The sequence below is a fragment of the Aphanomyces invadans genome (genome assembly GCF_000520115.1).
Source record: "Aphanomyces invadans strain NJM9701 unplaced genomic scaffold supercont1.6, whole genome shotgun sequence".
NCBI lineage: Eukaryota > Oomycota > Saprolegniomycetes > Saprolegniales > Verrucalvaceae > Aphanomyces > Aphanomyces invadans.
In genome coordinates this window covers 112251-132025 of record NW_008580151.1, presented here as the reverse complement: position 1 = coordinate 132025, position 19775 = coordinate 112251, and the positions used below count along the sequence as shown (strand labels likewise).

The window sequence follows — 19775 nt, the reverse complement described above, 5'->3', positions numbered from 1 at the left end:
CGACCATCCACCGTACAACCATCACCACACCTCGGCTGGCTTGCTGAGGAAGATGATGGATCTGGACGGACTGGCGCTCTCCTGTGAAAGAACCTGCGCCAAGGGACAGGAACGATGTGGACCAACTGGTCTGTCCGCACTGGCGGCAGGTTTTATTTGTTATCTTGGTGCTGGGTCGGCGGCCGTCGTCTGGGCAACCCACTTGTTGAGGAGCTTGAACAAGTGCGTGTACAGGTGGTGGGCCTCCTTGTCCCAGTGGGTGCCGCACAAGTGGTTCTTTCCCATGCGATACGTGTGCCACGTCCCCTTGATGAGTTGTGTTGTGTGGTTGTCGACTTCGTTCTCGGCTTCGAGGTCGATCGACATGTGCGACTCGGACCGGGGTCGGCGGTCGAGAGCTGGACTGTCGGCGCACTTCGGGCCTTCCACACGGGGATACACCTGCGAGTACGTGTTGACTACGCCGTCGTTGTGCACCCAATGCGCGCTTTCAAACCCTACGTCCAACATGACAATGCGCCGTCAGGTAAAACGGTACAGACGAGTGGCCATCAACGGGACACCGCATCACAACAACGCTCCATCACAGAGGACAGTAGGTTTCACACACGAAAGGGGTTGTTGACAGTGCGGGAGCACCAGAGTTGAGGAACCATGGTAGCGTCGCCACGACGAGGGGGGCCGATTACGTTCCAAACACACACTTGCCACGGATGCACGTGCATCACAGAAATGGCGAGAGATCGTACCGTTGTAGAGAGGATCGTGTTTATGCATGGAGCTCGTGTAGGACCGAATGACCCAGATGAGACCCCACAAACTGGACCGAACTTTGGAATAGTCGACCTTCCCGAGCTTGCGCCACGTCATGGCAATCAGAGTGAGGCACAGTGCGCATCGCAGTGATCGCGTCGGCCACAGTCGCTTTCGCCGAAAGAGGAGCCAGACCACTCCAAATGCCATCACCCACTCTCGAATCTACGCGCATGTTCTTGATCAATGCATTGAAACACGTGTCGTTGTACAGACTGGAACGTGATGCTGGTCCGTCGCTGTCGTCACAATACTGAGCAAGTGCACTTTGTCCATTTCAACGAGTTGGCTGTTGCGCTGCACCCGTCGGGCCGGCAGCAAGTCGTACAGCGCTACAGCAACCAGTCGTCACGCTGAGCGAGCGACGCCATCGTTGTATCCAGTGCCGCTGATTTGTCCGATTTTCATCGCACTGTTTCGTTGAACAGACGTACCTAGATCACGGCTCGTGTGCACGGCACTGCGTGTCGAGTAAAACATTTCCCACGTCGTGTTGTTGGTCCAATGGCCCAGGTCCAAGTCGTAAATGTGCTTGAGCCATGGAAAGTAAAAGTTCTGGAGCTTCCACATCAAGCCAAGGCCAGCCACCATGATGTGTCCTGGCCCGAGCACCGGGAGGTCTCCCTTCAAGCTGGCTCCAATCGCGTTGCACAGCGTGGACCTGTGCATAAACGACCATCTCAAGATTCAACTAATCAAGCGAGCCGATACCCCGTCAATGGCCCCGATATGCACACGATGCTCTTCACCCATGCATGACTGGACCCGACTTTGAAAAAGTCCGTGCACAGCAGTTGATACAGCTCAATAGCTACACCGATGCATTAGTGCACGTCGTCTGGGTGGAGTCGCTTGACTGCGATCCAGTGGGAAGGTGTGGGTACCTGTGGTAGCCCCATAGCTATGCCCAAGGAGATGAACTGGATTCTCCTACAATGCGCTCTTCATGTGAGAAACCAGCCCACACAAGCACGAGAACGTGGACGCGTCGTTCGACGGTGATGAAGCCATCGGGAAAGATTGTCACGGTTGGTCGCACGTACCGCACTCCACCGCGTGTGCTTTGCATTTTCTTTCGAGTACGTTGCTCCAAATCGTTTGTGTCCTGGGTATGACGCGTGCGTGAGACGACCGTGCACGACGACGTGGTTGAGTTACGGCAGCCGCACCGTTTTCAGCCGAGTGCGCTTCGCCATAGTCTACTTGGCCACCGTAAAGTTGATAGAACGCTTCGCACGCTCTATCGTGGTCGGACGACACCTTGCCGACGTCCACAATGATGTGATTGGGATTTACGCGGTTGAGTTCGGCGACCGGCCAGTAGTTGGGCAACATGTTGAACAGTGGCGACTTGTTGCCCCATCCGAATACACCTACCCATCGAACAATCCCACCCATTCCCGTGAGAGCACTGCACGATGACTCGTCCCCTCGCCCACGTACCATGGATTAGCACCACCGGATCCGCCGTCGCCTCCATGATGCCGACGACGACGATGCGAAAGTTCTCTCTTGCATCACAAACCGTATGCGTTTCAAATAGTCCTAGTTAGGAATCTCATTTGCGTGACCCAGGTTTCGTCCGAATAAACGTCCCGAAGGTGGGAAACTCCTGACTCGGACACATTGTCCAAGCCATGTGGGTGCTTTTACGTGGCGCCAGAGAACGCGAGTGCTGCATTTGATTTACCACGCACTGATGAGTTGTTTTCTCGTGTGGCAGGGAGCATATGGACGAGAGTAGGCGGACGTCCAGCATCGAAGACATGGATGGCAATCTTACTGGTCACTTGAACAATGCGTCATGGCTACGTTTAGGACATTCCACTCGACAGAATGCATGTCCCATTATCCGGAAATTTGCAGTATCCGGAGTTGCATGTGGCGAAATTGCGTCATGGCAGCGGCGTGGCCAACGGAGCTCGAGTTTACGCCGCTGAACTTGCCACGGCACGAGTTTGTGGTGATCAATGATGTAGTTGAAGCGCCTGGAGCATACTTCATGCACCACATCACATCCATGTTCTTGAAAGCTGGTACGACTCGACCTCCAGTCTGCTCAACACGACATGATCGTGCCGTGGTAGAGCAACGAGTGTGTGTTGTGGCGCTGGCGAACACGTTGGAGCATTATGCTTCGATCGGCCGCAAGCTGGTATGTTGCGCACTCGGTCATGTAGTGCAATACCTCGTATTTCTTAGGGTGTCAATGTGTTCAAAGCACAGCAGGCCAAGCCTTGTGCGTGGCTTCACATTGATGGATTTTCCCACCCGTACGACTGGTGCAATCCACAACAAACCGCTTCGACCAGCTTGACAGCCGTGCTCTCTTCGTTCTCAGACGATCCGGAGTCCCTCGAGGCGCTGTTCTGCCAGTTGAGAGACTTCGCCACCGCTGTCACGACGGGCAACGTTTGCATTGTCGTGGATGACGCGTCTGCGCTCGTGGATCAATTTGGCGTTCCAAACACACTGACTTTTCTTCGGTACTGCCGCCACCTGGCCTTGATGACTGAGGTGCGCACTTGCTTCTGGACACTCATCTTGCCACGTCCAAAGCTTAACGTTGGGCTAGACGGCGTTCGTAGTGCTGAATCATGGAGATGTCGAAGGCGACGACACTTTCTTTGTACAATTGCTCGACATATGTGTGTATGGTAATCGACTGTGCTGTCTAGACAGCGGCCTTGAGTGACTTGGCAACGTTTGAATACTCTGTTCGTGGGCTGGACAGTGGTTACTGCAAGGACATTCATGGCTCGGTAAGACGCAATCAACCATGCGGCATTCGAAACGCACGTCACGATGGTGCGTATGCTTTGGGCAGGTGACGATGCGGCGACCAGTGTCGTTGGCCGATACGCGTCTTGGGGCGTGGACTGTGCAATACAAGCTCGTGGAAAACGGGATCCGCATCATTCCGTGAGAATATGTGTCGTCTGAAGGAAGGGCACATGGCGGCTAAAGATATCCAATCGTCTATGCACTCGATCTCGGGATGTGGTCTCTTTCGCCTCGTTGTGCAATGCAAACAACTTATTTCAATTGTCTCCACCATCCTTCCATGGCAACGCCATCGCAATGTTGAGGCAGCGCTCTGCACCTCCGTCCACCAAGCAAAGTAGGCGAGTCACGTCGCCTATTTCAGAGCGAATCAAGCACCAAGTATGACGGGCTTTCCCGCTGCCTTTGCAGTGCGCATGGCTCCACAGGTCGTCTTGCCTAGTTCCCGTGCGCCGTCATGGTCAAAAGTGAAAATGTCGTCGCATTGGAAACGATACAAAAATCAAGAGGAAAAACTATCGCAATCGAGGAGGAATCGAACCCCTGCCACGTTAATGGCCCACGGTTTTGAAGACCGTACTCAGCACCAGCCAAGATCACGTTTGCAAAGTTTCGTACATCTTACATGTACCATTTAGTTGATTATCCGGATTTATGTGCAATCAGTAAAGCTAATACGTGTGAAGCGTTTGGATGAGTTTTCCGCATGTACGCTGCTCGATGTGCGAGTAGGCGCGTGGACAACGAAGGATGCGGCAGCCATTCGGCTGTCGACCGAAGGCACCGTGCGTGCAGGTATCGGCCAGCCATACTTGGTCAGTGGTTTGGCTGTACGCTATGCTGACCTGGATGGATTGAACTAGATATAACGCATTTTGGGAGTCCAAGTTGTCTTTGACCAAGCATGGAAGACATGACGTTGAAAGCTAATGATTGGACAAGGGATTTCCTCTACATAAAACGTAAATGGCAAATGCGATAGGAGAGGTTAAAGTCCAATTGCCCAGGTTGCATCTTGTAAATCCCTCGACTGCTTCGGAGTTGCGGCATTATGGAGGTGAGATTGGACGGGGCTGTGCATGCAGAGCGCTCCCTGCATGCTCTAGATGGCCTGTGCATGACATCCCTTGTGTTTCCCGTCGTGCTAACTTGCTTTTGTAGCTTGAGAGAAGGGTCGGCGGTTCCCGTGCATCTCAGCAATGGCTAGCGTCTTTGAGCACGGTGTCGCCTCCGTTGCCCGATGGTTTGCGACAGGAGAACATATCGACGCTGCATGCGCCCCCTGATCATATAGGTACGCCGCCTTGTCGATGTGTCTTCCCAAAGACACTTGCTGTAGCTCCGAGCGGGAACATCTCCCTTCGTCCAAATCCCAAGCAAAATGAATTGCCCGAATCCGATCCGTCCATGTCCGAGGCCGCATTAGGGACGCACAAGTGGAAAGTGGCGGCGTACACAAGTGCATTGCAGCGAAAGCTACCGTTGGTCGATCGTTGCAGCTTCATCCAGCACGGGCTGTGCCACGTCTGTACGGCGACGGCGACAACCAACACGACCCCATCGCTCGTGTTGAACATTTGCCCGTACTTTGATTTTGGCCATTCGATTTGCGTCGTCCATTTTGAACGGCTTACGCGAACGCTGGTCTCGACGATGCTCGAAGAAGGCAGCGCCCACTCGGTCGCGCCATGTCCGATCTGCCTCCATGCATGCTCGTGCGTCGTGTGTACGAAAGTGGTGGCCAAGCAGATTGAGCAGTACGACTCGTACGTCAATGCGGCGTCCTCCTCTCTGGCAGACAAACCAGGACGGCCCCATCAAGAAAGGTCGATATCGGCGCCATCGTCGCTCCAGTCGTTGCTGTCACCACACACGGAAACTACCCTGTCGTCCGTGCGAGTCAAGAACACAACCAGCTCCCCCGTGTCGACGGCTGCAACCATAAATGCCGACTCATGGCGAACCCAGCACCACAACTCCAACCGACAAGACACGTCCGAAGCATCCCCCGTCCCTGCAGCGAAGACCTCAGCCATTGACGAAAATCACGAAGTGGGCGAGCCTAAATCGTCGGCGAAACGTATGCCGCACAAACCTACCGTGGCAAGAAAGCAAACGGGTCTGCCTTCATCACCCCGATCGCTCCATCCTTGTGACGACGCCTGCCCGGACACCAAGTCGGCCGCAAGTCGGAACCACTGGACGACCATGGGCGACCCGATGTTCGAAGCGGATAGCAAGGAGCCCTCCCGGATCGACCACGACAGGACAGCGCAGCAGCATTCCACGGCGATGAATCGCATGGACACAGCAAAGTCCATGCTGGGTCATTCTCGTTCGCATCACTACCATCGAGTCGTCCAAGCCGTCGACGAAGCAAAATCAACCGAGGAGACCGTCCAGAGCGCGAAGTCGCCAAAACGCATGGACCCGGCAATCGCGGAAGCCAAGCCTGCCGTTGTTCCTGTCCAGTCGTTCAAACAAGCATCCAATCGACAAACCGAAGCGAAAACAGCGAATGAGTTGCCAACGGCGATGCCGAAAGCGACAACTTCTCCCGAGATTGCTGCTCTGAGTGCCTCCCATCATCCCGTTTTCACTGCGACACAAGGAGCGGAGCACGTGCTATCGAGTGGACAGTTTCCATCTCACGTCGTGCGTTTTCGTTCGATTATGCCAAAGCAAGCTGCCAAAGCCGTGATGGACGATGCTGCACCAGGTCCGCCCAAACTTGACGGCACTTCCCATCAGCCAGCCACGAGTTTTGTGGTGGTATCGAACTTCACGACGTCCAATGCCCAGTCTGGCAACGAAAGACCATTTACGCTATTGCAACCAACAAATAGTGCGAAAACCGATGCGGCGGACATGACAAACGTAATGGCTGAAGCGGCTTCGAACGACGCATCTCGTGCCACCGACTCCGAGAAAGCCGTCCCGAAACAAGCGGCGACACAACAAATCACTGACGCTCGGGGCATCGTGGTCTCGTCGACGGAGGTTGGACAACTAAACGAAACAAGTTTGTTGCAGGAAAGGAAATCGGCAGCAAAATCGACGACTCGACCGCCCGACGCCAATGTTTCAAAGCACGAACCAGACGCAAAGCAGCCGGACGGATTGACGACACCATGGGCAACAAAAAGGACTACATTGCTGCCAACCAACAAGACAACCCTTACTGAAAGGGTTCCAGAGCCAACGACAAATGCCGTGGCTTCCACAAATGCCTCCAGCTCGACGGCAGCGTCCACAAACGGTATGCTACATAGGACCTTGAAGCGTTTTGGTGCTCATGTCAACCTATATAGGCACAGTGCGTGAAAAACCTGTGAAGGACTCTGCCACTACACTTCAAGACGGTGCGACCGTGAGCACAGTGGAGATAGGACCGTCGAGCGCCGTGCCTCATGGCGAATTCAGAACCGATTCATCGTCGGGAAAAAACAATGAATCAGTTGGCGCAGCCGTGAAAGCGTCCAAGACGGCTGCAGGAGGCGCGTCGACCTCCTCGGCAAAACGACCGAAACAAAGCGGCCATGCGGCGCCGGCAGTCCAGAATTTAACCACCACGTCCGCAAAGGGCGACATCCCGCGCGGAAGAATGATATACAAGCGCCGTAGCACGAAACCATCGACGCACGGCATCGCCGAGGACAGCTCTGCAAGTGCCAACAGCGAGGGCAATTTCAATTTGATCCATGCACCGATGCTTGACGCAAAGTCGTCGGGCGATACCAAGGACGCGGTGCCTTTGACAGGGCGAGGCAGCAAAAACGTGAATGCGCTCAACGAGCTTGCGACGGACGAGGCATGCACTGCCCAGCCCGTGCTCAAGCGTCTCAAGCGAGGGGACGCGATCCCTTCTTCGACACGTTCCGAGCCTGCACAACTGCACCATGCGAAAACGCATGGCAACCATTTTCACGTGGCAACCGTTGCCGAGAGCAACATTCGCGAACGGAAACCGCGCGCTGCCGCGCCTCTTCCTGGCGCCTTGATCAATCAACACAAAAACGACGACTTCTTCGTTCTTCCACATGCCAAGGCGGCGCCGTCGAAACCAGCCAAAACCAGCAGTGCAGCACTCTCTGCTGCGTGTTCGAACGACCACGTTTCAATGTCCGCACTGCCTGTTGAAGAGTCCAAGGACAAGCCGTCCAGCTCCGCCAAGCGACCCCTTGGCGCGACGAGCAAGGACAGCACCGACTCGGAGACGTCCAAGCGCGTGGTTCGCCGACGAGGACAGTCGGCTGCGTCCGTCCAAGATGAAGACGTTGACGATGACGAACGCACGGCTGCAGACGCAACGGCGCCCAAAACTCCATCAGCAGCGTCAACCCGTGCCAAAACCAAGAAGAAGGCACGTATACCACTGAGTAATTTCGACAAACGCGCAAAGAAGGCCACGTCGAATTGTGCCGGGGACGTCGAAGCGACCATGGAGCGTCTTGACGCCGTTGTCGATGAAGTCGACATGAATTTGGACTATTGCAGCGTGTGCAAGGTCGACGGAGACTTGGTGTGCTGCGACGTGTGCCCTCGATCGTTCCACTTGTCGTGCTTGAACAAGCGCGAAGACGAACTCCCCGACAACTGGCAGTGCCACGAGTGCCTGGGCAACGTCGACGAGTTGTACGTGAAGAAGGTGTGCCAAGACCTGTCGAAGCAACGAAACAAGGTAGGCAATCGTGGCATCACGGGGTCGAGCAAACGATTGACGTGTGGCAAAATTAGTCGTCAGTGATGCGAAGCCTTCTCGCCGGGATCGCCGACCATCCATTTGCCAAACCGTTTTTGAACCCGGTGGAGGACGTCGAGTACTATGACGACGTGGTCAAACGACGCATGGACCTGACCACGATTGCAACCCGTCTCCGGCGCAATGAGTACGCTGTCGAGAAAGACGGTGGCAACGTGTCGCCCGCCTTTGTCAGCGACGTCCAGCTCGTGTGGGATAATTGCCGCCTCTTCAACGACGAATTGTCGGGTCTTGCAAGAGCGGCCACGACCCTCGACGCCGCTTTCAAGTCGATGGTGGCTGCCGCGTCGCTCCCATCTCGTCGCGGACACTAGTAGAAAATATGGACGCATCGTCAACACGAGATGCATGATGTGCTGCTGATCAACAGCCTTCCACTGTGCCTTGAAAAGACGTTGCCGTCTTCCCGCTGCAGCAATGGCAGTTGTCCAGTCCTTGATGTAGCTGTCGTTCCCAAAGGGGCTGGGCGCGCTGCCATCGCCACTTGTGTAGTATGGACGGAAGGCGACCGATCGTTTTCACATGGGCCGACACATCGATTCGAGTTTTAAGCTACATGCCGTCAGCACGAATTGACGATGCCACGATCGTTCGTATCGAACGACAGGCCGCTGATCTGATTGAGGAGACGGAAGAGCCGTGTGTACAGCTCTCGGGCATCGCTATCGCCACGTGTACCACACAAGTGGTTCTTGGCCACCCGGTAGACATGCCATTGTCCCTGCCAAGACGACATCGTTACGTGTCCATGCTGGCATTCGATCGTACCATGGGAATCGTGGCGCAGAGGACGTCGGGCTCGCCCATGTCAATCGATACATGGGATGGCACACGGACCATGACGGCGGACGACGATCCATCCTGCTGCGGGGATTCCTTTGCCACAGCATACATGTCAAGTGACGAGTGGCGATGATGGCGCACCTCGATCGGGAGCTGTGACGTCAGGCTTAACCGTGGTCGAATCATGGAGTACGAGTTCACAACGCCGTCCGAGTGCTGCCACGCATCCTTGTCAAAGCCTACTCGACAGTCTGGTCATGCGCAGCCATGGAGATATCTCTCCATCGTCGCATCAGACACACCTTCAAAGAACGCGTCGGCGTTTTCAGCATGGCGCCGCATAAAGTAGGCCAGGAACAGCGACGGTTTGGACCAGTCCACCTTGGCCAGGCGTCGGCACAGCCAAAGCGACAGCAGTCCAATCCACAGCTTTGGCTACGCACGACAGGCATGGCATCAGAGATGGACGTCGAATCGCTTGCCAAGCGGCGTTGACATGCGCAATCGATGAAACCAAGATATACACAAGTGGACATTGTCCTCGCACAAAGCCAACCTTCTTGAGCTTCCACATGGCCAGGAGCGCCGCGATCGACACCATTTCCACCACGGGCGGGTACGTCAAGACACTTGCCGTTTGCGACACAATGCTGAACAAGTGGATTTTATCCATGTGGACGAGGTTGTGGTTCTTCTCGAGCCGGTGTTGGGGCAGTAAGCACGTAAACACTATGATGCAGCAAGCGCGTCAGGCGAAAGATGGCGCGGGAGAGATAGACGCGCACCGTTGTCGTCCGTGTTGAGCGGCTTGTGCGCTGGGTTGTACAAGGTTCGCCATGACGACGATTCCGACCACTGAGGCATGCGAAGGTCGTACAGGAGCGACAGACATGGAACGTGCTGCTGAAGCTTGTGCAGCGTTGCAAACCCACATGCAATCCAGTAGCTGATCGTGCCGAACGGGGACGGGTTTCCAAGTGTTGAGCCGAGCATGGACCCTACAAGGACAAATGGACAGTCGCTCGCCGTGACCAAAAGCGACGCGACGGGAGGTGTAATATTACCTATCGTCGTGCCGGAGAGCGTCCCCGAGATCGAGACGACGCTCTTGACCCACTTGTAATTGCTCCCGATGCCGAAAAAGTCCACGCACAGAAGCTGGTACAACTCGAGCGCTGCAAAAGAACATGTGAAATGCCGGTCGGGAAGGACGAGCGCCGAAGCGGATACCGGTGGTGGCACCATAACTGTGTCCGATGAGGTGGACAGGGTTCGACTGGAGATTCGCTTGATCAGTCTCCTCGACGAAAGTGACGTCGACATACCTCGCTCCATGTTGGGTGCAACGCTGTGTCAAAGGTTGCTCCATAGCGCGAATGTCCTAAACGTGAACATTCCATCCAGTCATGTGTCGAGTATAGTCCAGAACCGCGTCGGACCCTTCTCGGCAGCATGGGCTTCCCCGTAGTCGACACGGCCGCCGATGAGTTGATAAAAGGTTTCGCATGCTCGGTCGTGGTCCGATGACGCAATGCCGACTTCCACAACAATGTGGTTCGGGTTGATGTCCTCGAGGTGCTTCAACGGCCAGTAGTCCGGAGCAAGGTTGAAGAACGGAGTACGTCGGCCCCAGCCCAGAGTGCCTATCGCCATACACACTCGCACAGTTAAGTGGTATCCATAGACGATACGGCGCATTGTTGGCACACCATGGATAAACACAGCAGGATAGAGGGTCGCCGCCGCCATGAAGCTTTTTGCCGAACGAGAAATAATGGCGGCTCTTCTTGGAGGTGTTTCAAACATGTTCGGAACAAGTCAACGTATCAAGCAGTCAAGCCGATATTCCGCAGTGTGACTACTCAATCAATATACGCAACAGAGCACAGTGACAAGTGCGACAACCAATAACGTGCATCATGACGAGCAAAGGGCTACAGCAAACGGCACTCGGTGGTGCCGTGTGCATGCTACTGCGCTCAGACGATGATTGCCATCGTGTGCGTATGTTGTTTTCGTATGTCTCTCCATGGTTTTGCTGTTGCAAAAGATAGAAAACGTCTGGAACGCGTTCACATCAATCAAAGGACGCTCATGGCCATCCTGAGTGTATCAACCGCAACCGCGCCTCCGCGGCGTCGACCGACTGAGAAGATTCGCATGGGAATGGCAAGGCACATCCTCGAGGAAATCGATGCGTCGTCTCATGAGTGCTGCCCGTGAAGTGAGTCCTCTAACCCCTACATCGTCTAGGATTCGTCTGGTGCATTCATACGTTAGCCATGACAGAGGCTGGAGAACCCGATGCTGTCGCCCGTCTTGATGTCTTGAAGGACGTTGCTGACACCGATGTACCCCATCGCGACCGCCTGGATCGCCGAGTTGGCCGCCAAAAAGTACAAAAAGTACGACATGCGACCAGTTCTTTGAATGAGCCGTTCCACGACCTGCGCATGGCGCCGTGAGTGCCTCGTTCGTCTTCGCGCGAGCGCACCTTTTTGCCAAAAACACCACCGAGGAACCCCAGGGCGACGTACCACAGCACATAATCTACCGAGCACGGTGTCACCCCACCGTTGGCATGAAAAACACCCGTACCATATTGCAAGTCGCCGGGAAATTGGCCCGCAATCGTGTACTGAATCGTCGTCGACGTCGACGTGTACAGAATCATGTACGACGCGGTCGCGCTTTGCACGAGCGGCGTCACCCCATGTTCCAGCATCAACGGCCCTTGCACGATCCCACCTGCCGTCGTCACGAGCTGGTTGCCCACGAGTTGTGACAAGTACCTCCGATGCCCAGCAACGCCGACGCAAACCCTGCGACGACGCACTGCAACGGAAACGCGACGTACGTTTTATGCCGAGTCCATGCGACGTCGCCTTTGACGGTCTCCATGCCGCATGCAGCGTAGAGGTGGGTGCGGCGAAGGAGGAGGCGGCCCATGAGGAATGTGACGGCGGCAAGGATCGCCGTTGGGGGCAGGATAAGCAGCCAGTACAGCGCCGACCCGCATGCGACCCCGACTACAGGCACACCGTAACCAACGACGGCATGCAAACAAGGCGAGCAGTACCTAAGCTCGGCGCGCCATGGCCGCCGCGCAGCAGCGACTGCGCCAGAATCGCCGCAATGCACACAAGAAGCGGCAAAATGCACTGGCGGAACGGAAACACGTCCATTTCCTGAGCGTGACACGTCGCTAGCAGCGAGTCCTGGACCGAAGCCATGTTGGTGGCAGCTATGGTCCGCGAGTTCATGACGCTGCCATCCCATCGTGCGACAAGTTTTTCTCGAGGCAAGGATCGATTTCTGTACCTGGGACGTTGTCGTCCACTCGAAAATGCACACATTCAGCGGCGACACCGTCGTCGTGGTCTTCCTTGTCCACGTGGACTTCAGGTGTCGAGTTGTTGACGTCGGGGAGATCCGACGTCGAAGCTGCAGCAGCCGCGTTCTCGGCATTCTCCTTGGCATGCATCTACACCCCCCCCACGCCACCCTTGAAATGGGCCCACGATCACAAATGGAGCTACCTACCGCATTCGCCCGCTTCGTGACACGGTACGTGACAAATGCCAAGAGCAGGATGAGCAGGGCTAGGATGAGCCACGACGGGAAGACGCCGTTTGCCATGACACCAACAATGGTCCCGATCAGCGTCGGAGGTTCCATGAGGCCGGCCAGAGCGTAGTCGACGATGGGTCTCCTGGACGCGTCTAGGTGTGCCGTCCGCCGTCGTTACGACGAATGGGGATGGGTTCGAGCTATCGCACGTACACGGATGTTTCGAGCCGTAGTTGGACCAGTACGTGGCGGCGGCCCCACCGAGAATCGTGGCTTTGGACAGTGGAATGGCGAATTTTGGCGTTAGCCCCACGACGACAATGAAGAGCGGGACGAGGAGTCCGCCGCCACCGAGGCCGCACGCCGCACCGAGCGCGGTGCTAAGTGCCGCGAGAAACGCCGCGAGGATGTCGGCGCCTGTGAATGGAGAAAACACGTTCTTGTTCAAGCACACGGGGGGAACGCCGCCTTGTCTGTTGACACAGCGATACGTGGTGAACGAATCGCCGCCGCAGTCGTTGTCCGAGACGCACACGGCGCATTTGCTACGTATGTCACCCCCATCAGCGTAAATGGCATCGACCGCCCCACGTCGTCCAAACCTGTCGCGGCATCCGAGACTCGGAATCTGACCGCAGTCCGATCGGGTCGAGCATGTGACGCCCACGACACCGTTGACCTGTGCGCTCGCATCAGCTGATGCAGCGAGTAGCAAGAACATCAAGCACGCGGTATGGACGGCAGTCTCATGCCGGCGCATCGTGTCCGAAGCTTGAACAACGAGATGTGGCGCGAATTCGCCGTCATCCTCGGAACAATCGATCGGAATTGTCTTCGTCAACAACGCCTTTTCACATTTGACTTGAAATTTGTATGGTGAACCCATCGGCCGATATGATTGGACGACAATTGAGCTGCACCTACAGGTGCAGCTCAATTGTCATGCTCAACGCCATCTGAGCAAGAGTTGGACTCGTTGACTATGACATTGGGTGCAACTACTTACGACGGCTGGCACCGTCAAGGCGCGTGAGGAAGCGGATGGCGGATGGCGCTGTGCCTTGTCGAATATTCTCGTGGTGCCAAGGGCATGAGAGGCCGTGGCAGCAACGACGTCAGCCTGCCACCAACACCGGATGCTTTGATGATGGGGGCGTAGCTGTTATGGCGGCTCAAGATGGCCGGGCGGCGAGACGGAGCGATGCCATCGCGTTACGAGGCTGGGCGGGGACGTTGTGTGCTGGCAAAGGTGGCGTTGTTTGAACCGCGTCAATTGTAGAATAGAGACTGAACACCGCATGCGACGTGGTGGATGGAAACTGCACGACGTTAGGTTGCGCCTGCACCGACGAACGGTGCAACGGGACGCAAGTCGCGGCCTTGCTCATGGATGTGAGAGCAGCAGAACGTCCCTTCGCTGCAGAAAAGGACAGCTAGCACGACCAAGTGCTTGCAAACGCACAGGGTCATGAAGACTAGTCTCGAGCAGTAGGGCAGCTCTGTCTTGATTTCCCGAGCGCATTTGTACAAGCCAAACCTTCTTTGATACCTGTCAAACACAAAAGTGCACCAACCACGGTGCCACGCATTGACGAGCCCGCGCCCAGCTTGCAAGAACGAGTGCTGGCAGTGAAAAGTCCATTGGCGCTGTCATGTCGATACATCGAGCAGTCGCGTGCGTCGAGTGCTGTAGAAAGCGTCGACATCCATGCGACCGTACCCTTCTCGACTACATCGCCCCAGCAGGTTGTGATGGTGGCTCTGGACGCAGTAGAGAGTTGTGAAAGCAGGTGCTCGACACAAATTGCATGCAACACAAGTAGCAACGACAACGACGTGGGATGTCGAAGACGGACGATCTAGGGGGACAGGACGTTTTCCTATTTCTCTTGGACGTTCCGTCGCCGGCGTGCCGCTCGCAGACGCACTTCCCACGTCAAGAGCCCGACGGCCACGGCCGCTACGACGACTAACTCGCACAAGATGGCAAACTCGACAAAGTAGGGCGGGGATGGCACAGCCATCGCGGTGGTGGCCAACGGGGTAGTCAGCGGACGAATTGTCGTGAGCTTGGACGGCGGAGCGGTGGCCGACAGAGGCAGCGTGCCGTCGTACAAGTCGCCGGCTATCCCTGGCACGACTGTCGCGGCAAACTCGAGCGACAGTTGAAACGACATCGGACGAAGCGAGTGCAAGCACGACGTGTCGACGGCTGCCAAGTCGCCGCTTGCCATGACGTACGACGCCAGAATCGATTGCCCACACGGCGGCGCCGACTGCCTCACAAGTTAAAGTGGTGTCGACGATCGAGGGACGGCCGTGCACGTACGGCGTTTGTCGTGATGGACATCCCGACGATGCCATGGGTGCAATACGGAAATTCCACGAGCAACTTGCGCGCGGACTGCAAGAGGTCTCGGGTGTCATGTGCTCCAAACAGAGGCGTTTGCGGGTCGAGCCCGCCATTCAACAACAGGACCGACGCCTTGGAAGGCACAACCACCTGCGACCGCAACTTGTTGCTGACGTGGTGCGCGCGTGGTCGAAGATGCCGTACCGTTTGGTTGAAATATGCGTCGGGTGTGTACACAAACGCGACGGACGGCGTGACTACGCTCTGCCGAAAGAGGTGCGTGAGGCGGGATGACTCGATGAACGAGACGGACATTGGTAGCCACGCAAGCGGGGTCTGTCGCGCCAGAGTAGATGCAGTACTCGGGCAGCGCGTTAAACATGCCGCTTGCGACGATGCTCGAGTCGAATCTCTAGGCTCGGCCGTCGTCCGACGAACGGGTCAGTCGCCGATCGTGCGGGTTCGGGGGGCGAAAAATTGCTTGCCATTCGCACGTGGCGTACCTCCTGCAGCGCTTCAAGCGTAGGCGTTGGAAGCTCCCATAGCTCCGAGTACCCCACGACATTTCGAACAAGCTCCGAGTAGTACGCCGCCCCCACGCGCGGCATGTTGACGAGCCCATGGATCGAATTCAGGATGGTTTGCAAGACCTACCAGCACGATGCGCTGACCAGGTCACAACATGGATGGAATTCGTGGACGTACAACAATATCGCCGGCATTGCACCGCTCGAGACGGTACACAAGGACTGGGATGAGCGCCCGCAACGTCGGGTCCTGCAAGTACGAGCTGAAGAGGATCTTGAGCCCCGCCGCGTCGCCAAAGTTGGTCTGAACGAACGCGCTGTGGACGTCCATGTGTTGTCGTGAAAACGGGTGCCCGCGGGTGCGAGGCTTACTGGCACGGATGGCTCGCCCCGTTGAGCCGCGTGTACAGCACCGCCGCGGTCGCCGCCAGCGTCGAGCGTACAAATTTGGCCGCGCAAAACGCATCCTGTGTACACAAATCGAAGTACGCCGACGCGACGCGGCCGTGGTTGGTGTCCCAGTCGGAAAACACCAAGCGCCGCGGACCGCTGTGCGTGACGACGCCGTCTAGAATGTACCCTCGGATGTTGGTGGCAGGAAAATGTGGCTCCAGCAGCATGGCGCGCTGCACCCACATCGTGCCATAGCTCACGCCGTAGACATACACCTACGTGCACGGACACACTCGACGTGGCTTCGAAGGACGACACGTACCTCTTGCGCCGGCAACGACGTCGCGTCGATCACAGTCAAGAGATCGGTCGCCGCACTCGTGATGGAAAATGCAGCCGAATTCGATGCTCCTGGAGCATGGCAACGCAGTGAGTTGGGCATGCGACGCCGCTCCAACTCGTCGTACCGAACTTGCGACGCACACTCGCCAGACATGCGGGCAATTCGCCGCGCGTGATGTCTCGGCCTCCAGGGCTCCCACCAGTGGTGGCCTGGGCGGCCGTGCACGTGAGGTAGCTGCTGCGCCCGACGCCTCGATGGTCCATTGTCATGAGAGTGACTTGGCCATGTAACATCGTGTACATGTCGGCGAGCCAGCCGTCCACTGCGCACATCGACCACGTATGACGAGACTAACCGAGTGGACGGTCCGGGACGTACAGTCAGCAGACGAGAGCCCTGGTCCGCCCTGGACCATCCACAGGACCTTCGGGTTGGCCGTGGTGTTGGCCGCAAGGACGCGCTTCACAAACACGTCGAGCGTCCGGGACGTGTCGTTGCAAAGGCCAGGATGGCACAGCGGCATGGTGTACTTGCCGCATTCGGCGACTAGGCCCCCGGAGCCGCCAAACGTTGACTCGGAGCAACGATACCATCCATCCAAAGGGGGCGGCGCCATCGCGACGTGTGTGCACTTAAGGTGAAGGTCGCGACGAAGTTCTATTAATACGGCCCAATGTTGCTGCACGTGGGCATGGCAAGAAAACGTTGGGATGGCCATCCCACTAGGTAGCACGACCGTCCTGCAAGGACACGACTGGAATCGTGGGCGAGTTGCGTACTCGTGCAGCTACTATTTACCACGGCGCGCGGCGAACCCTGTGGCAATGCTGCGTTTCCGGAACGCGTGTGCAGCAATTGCTCAAGCAACGCTGGCGTGCCTGGGATGCATGGACACACTTGTGTTCACAAATGTGGCTGTCCTGGATTCTCGCACGACTCAACGTGATGGTATGAATTCGGCTGGATCTCGTCAAAGGACAGATTCCATGGCTTCGCTCTCCCACCGGACAAGGGCAAACATGGTTTCGTTGCTGTACTGCGTCGTGATCAAGTCGGGATGCGATGCCGTGGCGGCGGCTGGTGCATTGTCCTGAACGGTGTACCAGCCTTGAAACGTGACCGCGTTGTTCGGCGCAAACGACCACCCGAATCGCTCGACTGGCTCCAGGTCGTGGATCTCGTCCTGTGCTATGCATCGCGCTGTACACGCATCACACGCATGAGGGGATGTCGGTCTTGGCCGGCGGCATGCACGTACCGAATGCGCCATCGTCGAATGACACTACGCCAATGGACACGACCGGGTCGGTCTGGTCACTTGGCGGCATTTTCGACACGACCGAGACAGTGACTCGATCCCGGCCGCCCAAGACTTGAGTGGCCACCCTGCGATGAACGACGACGATCAATTCCCTCGGGGTGACTTCGTGCACCAACTACGTATGCAGTCGTGCTCTTGAGCGATCCAAAGCAACACGAGCGCTCGATGGCGCGAGACGACTGCGCCGGGAATCGCAAAGTCGTTCGAGTTTCGGACGTGCATGACGTCGAGACGGCCGTGACATGCGTGGCCCATTCCTACCTCGATCGCCTTCATGTCGGGATTGACGCGGCGCGCCTTGGCGATGCTCGTGACCATTTCCCACGTCTTGACAGCACACTCGTCCGAGTTGGCACCGACCACGACCTTGTGGCTTCGCACGTGCATTTCACGTCGCTTGGATGTCGCCAGCGGTATCCATACATGCGTCTGCCATCCCATCGCGACATTCGTCGTCACTGTGCAGAAACGATCGGTGACATCTCGATCTTGAGCTAGCTCGACTTGAAGAAACATACCATTTTCACCACGGGTGTCCCAGGTGGACACGTGGAGGTCGCGGTGGCACTTTGCCGCGACTGTTTTTGCCCACTTCGTCAATGCGTCGCGGACGCTGGATGTAGCCAGCATGCGTGCCAGGTCAGATGTAGCCAAGAGGTTGGTCGGCGCCGATCCTGTCAAACTGGCAGGCTCGACAGGCGGCAATGGCGTTGCCGCCGAAGCCGTGGCACGAGTGAGCTGCTGTTGCTGCAGGAATTGCAGTTGAGTGGCTGTCGCACTTGAGTCGTCCTATCGAATCGACGTCCCGCGTCAATGGCGGACACAATCATGCAAAGAGTTACCGTCAAGAGTTGAATCCCTGATTGAATCATGCGGGCAAACTGTTCATGCTGAGCTAGCTTCTCCTTGTACTGCAAGTTCTTTTGCTGCAACATGCGGACAACTTGAAGCTGTTGCTGGTACGCTGCGTCGAGGGCGGCGTCGTCCGATGCGCCATCGATCGTAGCGCCAACTCCGTCGACGGACTGTGGACCGCCCATGATGTGAATCTGGTGCATCAATTCTTGAATGCGGTCACGCAGCCGGGTCTCTTCATCCTACACGAACGTGCATGTGTAGTCCCATTTGCAATCCACATCCATCGAGTCAAGGTGAAACAGGGTCGAGGCATGACATCGCACACGCAGCAGCACGACATCATCTCGACGGCATCCACCACGGCGTGGTCATCCCAACCGATGCAAACGCCAGCAATACCTTTCGTTTCGCACGGCGGCGGCGAGACGCGTCGCGCACTTGCGTCCTCCGCTTTTCCTTTTTGTTGTCCACGGAATCAGCTGACGACGACGTGGACGACAGTCTCGGCTCGACCGCACACGCCAACCCCACTCCTGTATGGACAGAGCGAGGTACGCCCTTGTGAAAGCTGGCCGGAGGGCGTCCTTGTGGACCCTGCAACTGGGTTGGAGACGGCATTGGGGGCGCCGCGTCGTTGGTGACACTTGCATACGTCGAGGCTGGTTGTGCCACGTGCTCGTGGTGCGCGGTGAAAAACCTATTGGAGGTCGCAAACGACGGGGCCGATGTGGCCGCTGGCGACGTGACGTGCGGCTGCATCCACGACGCGGGAGGGTGTGGCTTTGTGTCGAGGTAGTTCGTTGGCGTTGACAACGCAGACAAGGCTAAAGACGTCGGGACACATGACGCAGTGGTTGATTGGTGTTGCGATGGCCACGGTGATGCAAGGCAGAGGAGATCGCGGTCAACGGCTTGGTCGTTGGACAAGTCATGGGGGAGGTACCACGAATACGTGGACGACGGGTTCGATGGCACGGACGCGAGAGGATTTGGGCCGTTGTACATGGTTGGTGGCGGGTCGTACAAGGGATGCATGGACGGTGCTGTGAAGGCGGACATGTCGACAGCGGATGACCGTGGTGGAAGCACATGTTGACCACCGAGGTCATGGAGGAACGACTCGGGGTGCATCGGCGGATGCGCGCCTTCTGTGGCAGGCAGCAAGGTGAAGCCATGGGTTGAATGGAGGCGCTGCCGAGCCACGCTGTCGTCGCTGTAATGGTGCATCGTGGCAGCACGGCAAGCCCGATTTTCTCGAGTTGTCCGAC

The 19775-nt window shown here is 56.8% G+C and overlaps 7 protein-coding genes across 20 annotated transcripts; 2 read left to right on the top strand and 5 right to left on the bottom strand.

The window, feature by feature from the left end:
* Positions 1-88: 88 nt before the first annotated feature.
* Positions 89-2316, bottom strand: H310_03808 (hypothetical protein). The gene is made up of 9 exons (XM_008867829.1): positions 2257-2316; positions 1983-2186; positions 1857-1918; positions 1698-1743; positions 1525-1624; positions 1248-1474; positions 1030-1145; positions 750-978; positions 89-497 (listed from the first exon to the last, which is right to left on the bottom strand). The coding sequence occupies exons 1-9, from the start codon at positions 2291-2293 to the stop codon at positions 160-162; spliced, it is 1359 nt and encodes a 452-aa protein (XP_008866051.1). The 5' UTR covers positions 2294-2316; the 3' UTR covers positions 89-159.
* A 372-nt stretch (positions 2317-2688) lies between these two features.
* On the top strand, positions 2689-3878 carry H310_03807. 2 transcript variants are annotated; one of them, XM_008867828.1, is made up of 6 exons: positions 2689-2849; positions 2901-2968; positions 3016-3330; positions 3389-3442; positions 3492-3575; positions 3641-3878. In XM_008867828.1, the coding sequence occupies exons 1-6, from the start codon at positions 2693-2695 to the stop codon at positions 3737-3739; spliced, it is 777 nt and encodes a 258-aa protein (XP_008866050.1). In that variant the 5' UTR covers positions 2689-2692; the 3' UTR covers positions 3740-3878. The 2 variants fall into 2 exon arrangements, with proteins under 2 accessions (XP_008866050.1, XP_008866049.1); XM_008867827.1 differs by having other exon boundaries at positions 3389-3575.
* Positions 3879-4604: 726 nt separating this feature from the next.
* Positions 4605-8746, top strand: H310_03806 (hypothetical protein). The gene is made up of 5 exons (XM_008867826.1): positions 4605-4654; positions 4759-4891; positions 4937-6856; positions 6909-8278; positions 8335-8746. The coding sequence occupies exons 1-5, from the start codon at positions 4649-4651 to the stop codon at positions 8671-8673; spliced, it is 3768 nt and encodes a 1255-aa protein (XP_008866048.1). The 5' UTR covers positions 4605-4648; the 3' UTR covers positions 8674-8746.
* H310_03805 lies at positions 8540-10903 on the bottom strand. 2 transcript variants are annotated; one of them, XM_008867825.1, is made up of 11 exons: positions 10852-10903; positions 10582-10785; positions 10468-10523; positions 10373-10418; positions 10207-10317; positions 9928-10140; positions 9699-9871; positions 9445-9577; positions 9284-9381; positions 9128-9235; positions 8540-9080 (listed from the first exon to the last, which is right to left on the bottom strand). In XM_008867825.1, the coding sequence occupies exons 1-11, from the start codon at positions 10889-10891 to the stop codon at positions 8922-8924; spliced, it is 1341 nt and encodes a 446-aa protein (XP_008866047.1). In that variant the 5' UTR covers positions 10892-10903; the 3' UTR covers positions 8540-8921. The 2 variants fall into 2 exon arrangements, with proteins under 2 accessions (XP_008866047.1, XP_008866046.1); XM_008867824.1 differs by having other exon boundaries at positions 10468-10785.
* A 302-nt stretch (positions 10904-11205) lies between these two features.
* Positions 11206-13533, bottom strand: H310_03804 (hypothetical protein). 8 transcript variants are annotated; one of them, XM_008867818.1, is made up of 9 exons: positions 13315-13533; positions 12926-13257; positions 12686-12864; positions 12464-12626; positions 12222-12386; positions 11935-12171; positions 11741-11890; positions 11637-11692; positions 11206-11589 (listed from the first exon to the last, which is right to left on the bottom strand). In XM_008867818.1, exons 1-9 carry the CDS (start codon positions 13470-13472, stop codon positions 11419-11421), a joined length of 1611 nt encoding a protein of 536 aa, XP_008866040.1. In that variant the 5' UTR covers positions 13473-13533; the 3' UTR covers positions 11206-11418. The 8 variants fall into 8 exon arrangements, with proteins under 8 accessions (XP_008866040.1, XP_008866041.1, XP_008866044.1 ...); XM_008867819.1 differs by having other exon boundaries at positions 12000-12171; XM_008867822.1 differs by having other exon boundaries at positions 11741-12171.
* Positions 13534-14479: 946 nt separating this feature from the next.
* On the bottom strand, positions 14480-16977 carry H310_03803 (hypothetical protein). 3 transcript variants are annotated; one of them, XM_008867815.1, is made up of 10 exons: positions 16707-16977; positions 16453-16650; positions 16308-16396; positions 15965-16260; positions 15771-15909; positions 15569-15715; positions 15379-15477; positions 15270-15329; positions 15042-15227; positions 14480-14988 (listed from the first exon to the last, which is right to left on the bottom strand). In XM_008867815.1, the coding sequence occupies exons 1-10, from the start codon at positions 16942-16944 to the stop codon at positions 14593-14595; spliced, it is 1848 nt and encodes a 615-aa protein (XP_008866037.1). In that variant the 5' UTR covers positions 16945-16977; the 3' UTR covers positions 14480-14592. The 3 variants fall into 3 exon arrangements, with proteins under 3 accessions (XP_008866037.1, XP_008866035.1, XP_008866036.1); XM_008867813.1 differs by having other exon boundaries at positions 15042-15215; XM_008867814.1 differs by having other exon boundaries at positions 14480-15215.
* Positions 16971-19772, bottom strand: H310_03802 (hypothetical protein). Of its 3 annotated transcripts, none has more exons than XM_008867812.1 (6): positions 18907-19772; positions 18492-18746; positions 18168-18438; positions 17911-18107; positions 17587-17764; positions 16971-17528 (listed from the first exon to the last, which is right to left on the bottom strand). In XM_008867812.1, the coding sequence occupies exons 1-6, from the start codon at positions 19732-19734 to the stop codon at positions 17299-17301; spliced, it is 1959 nt and encodes a 652-aa protein (XP_008866034.1). In that variant the 5' UTR covers positions 19735-19772; the 3' UTR covers positions 16971-17298. The 3 variants fall into 3 exon arrangements, with proteins under 3 accessions (XP_008866034.1, XP_008866033.1, XP_008866032.1); XM_008867811.1 differs by having other exon boundaries at positions 17587-17714; XM_008867810.1 differs by having other exon boundaries at positions 17587-18107.
* Between the last annotated feature and the right edge of the window lie 3 nt (positions 19773-19775).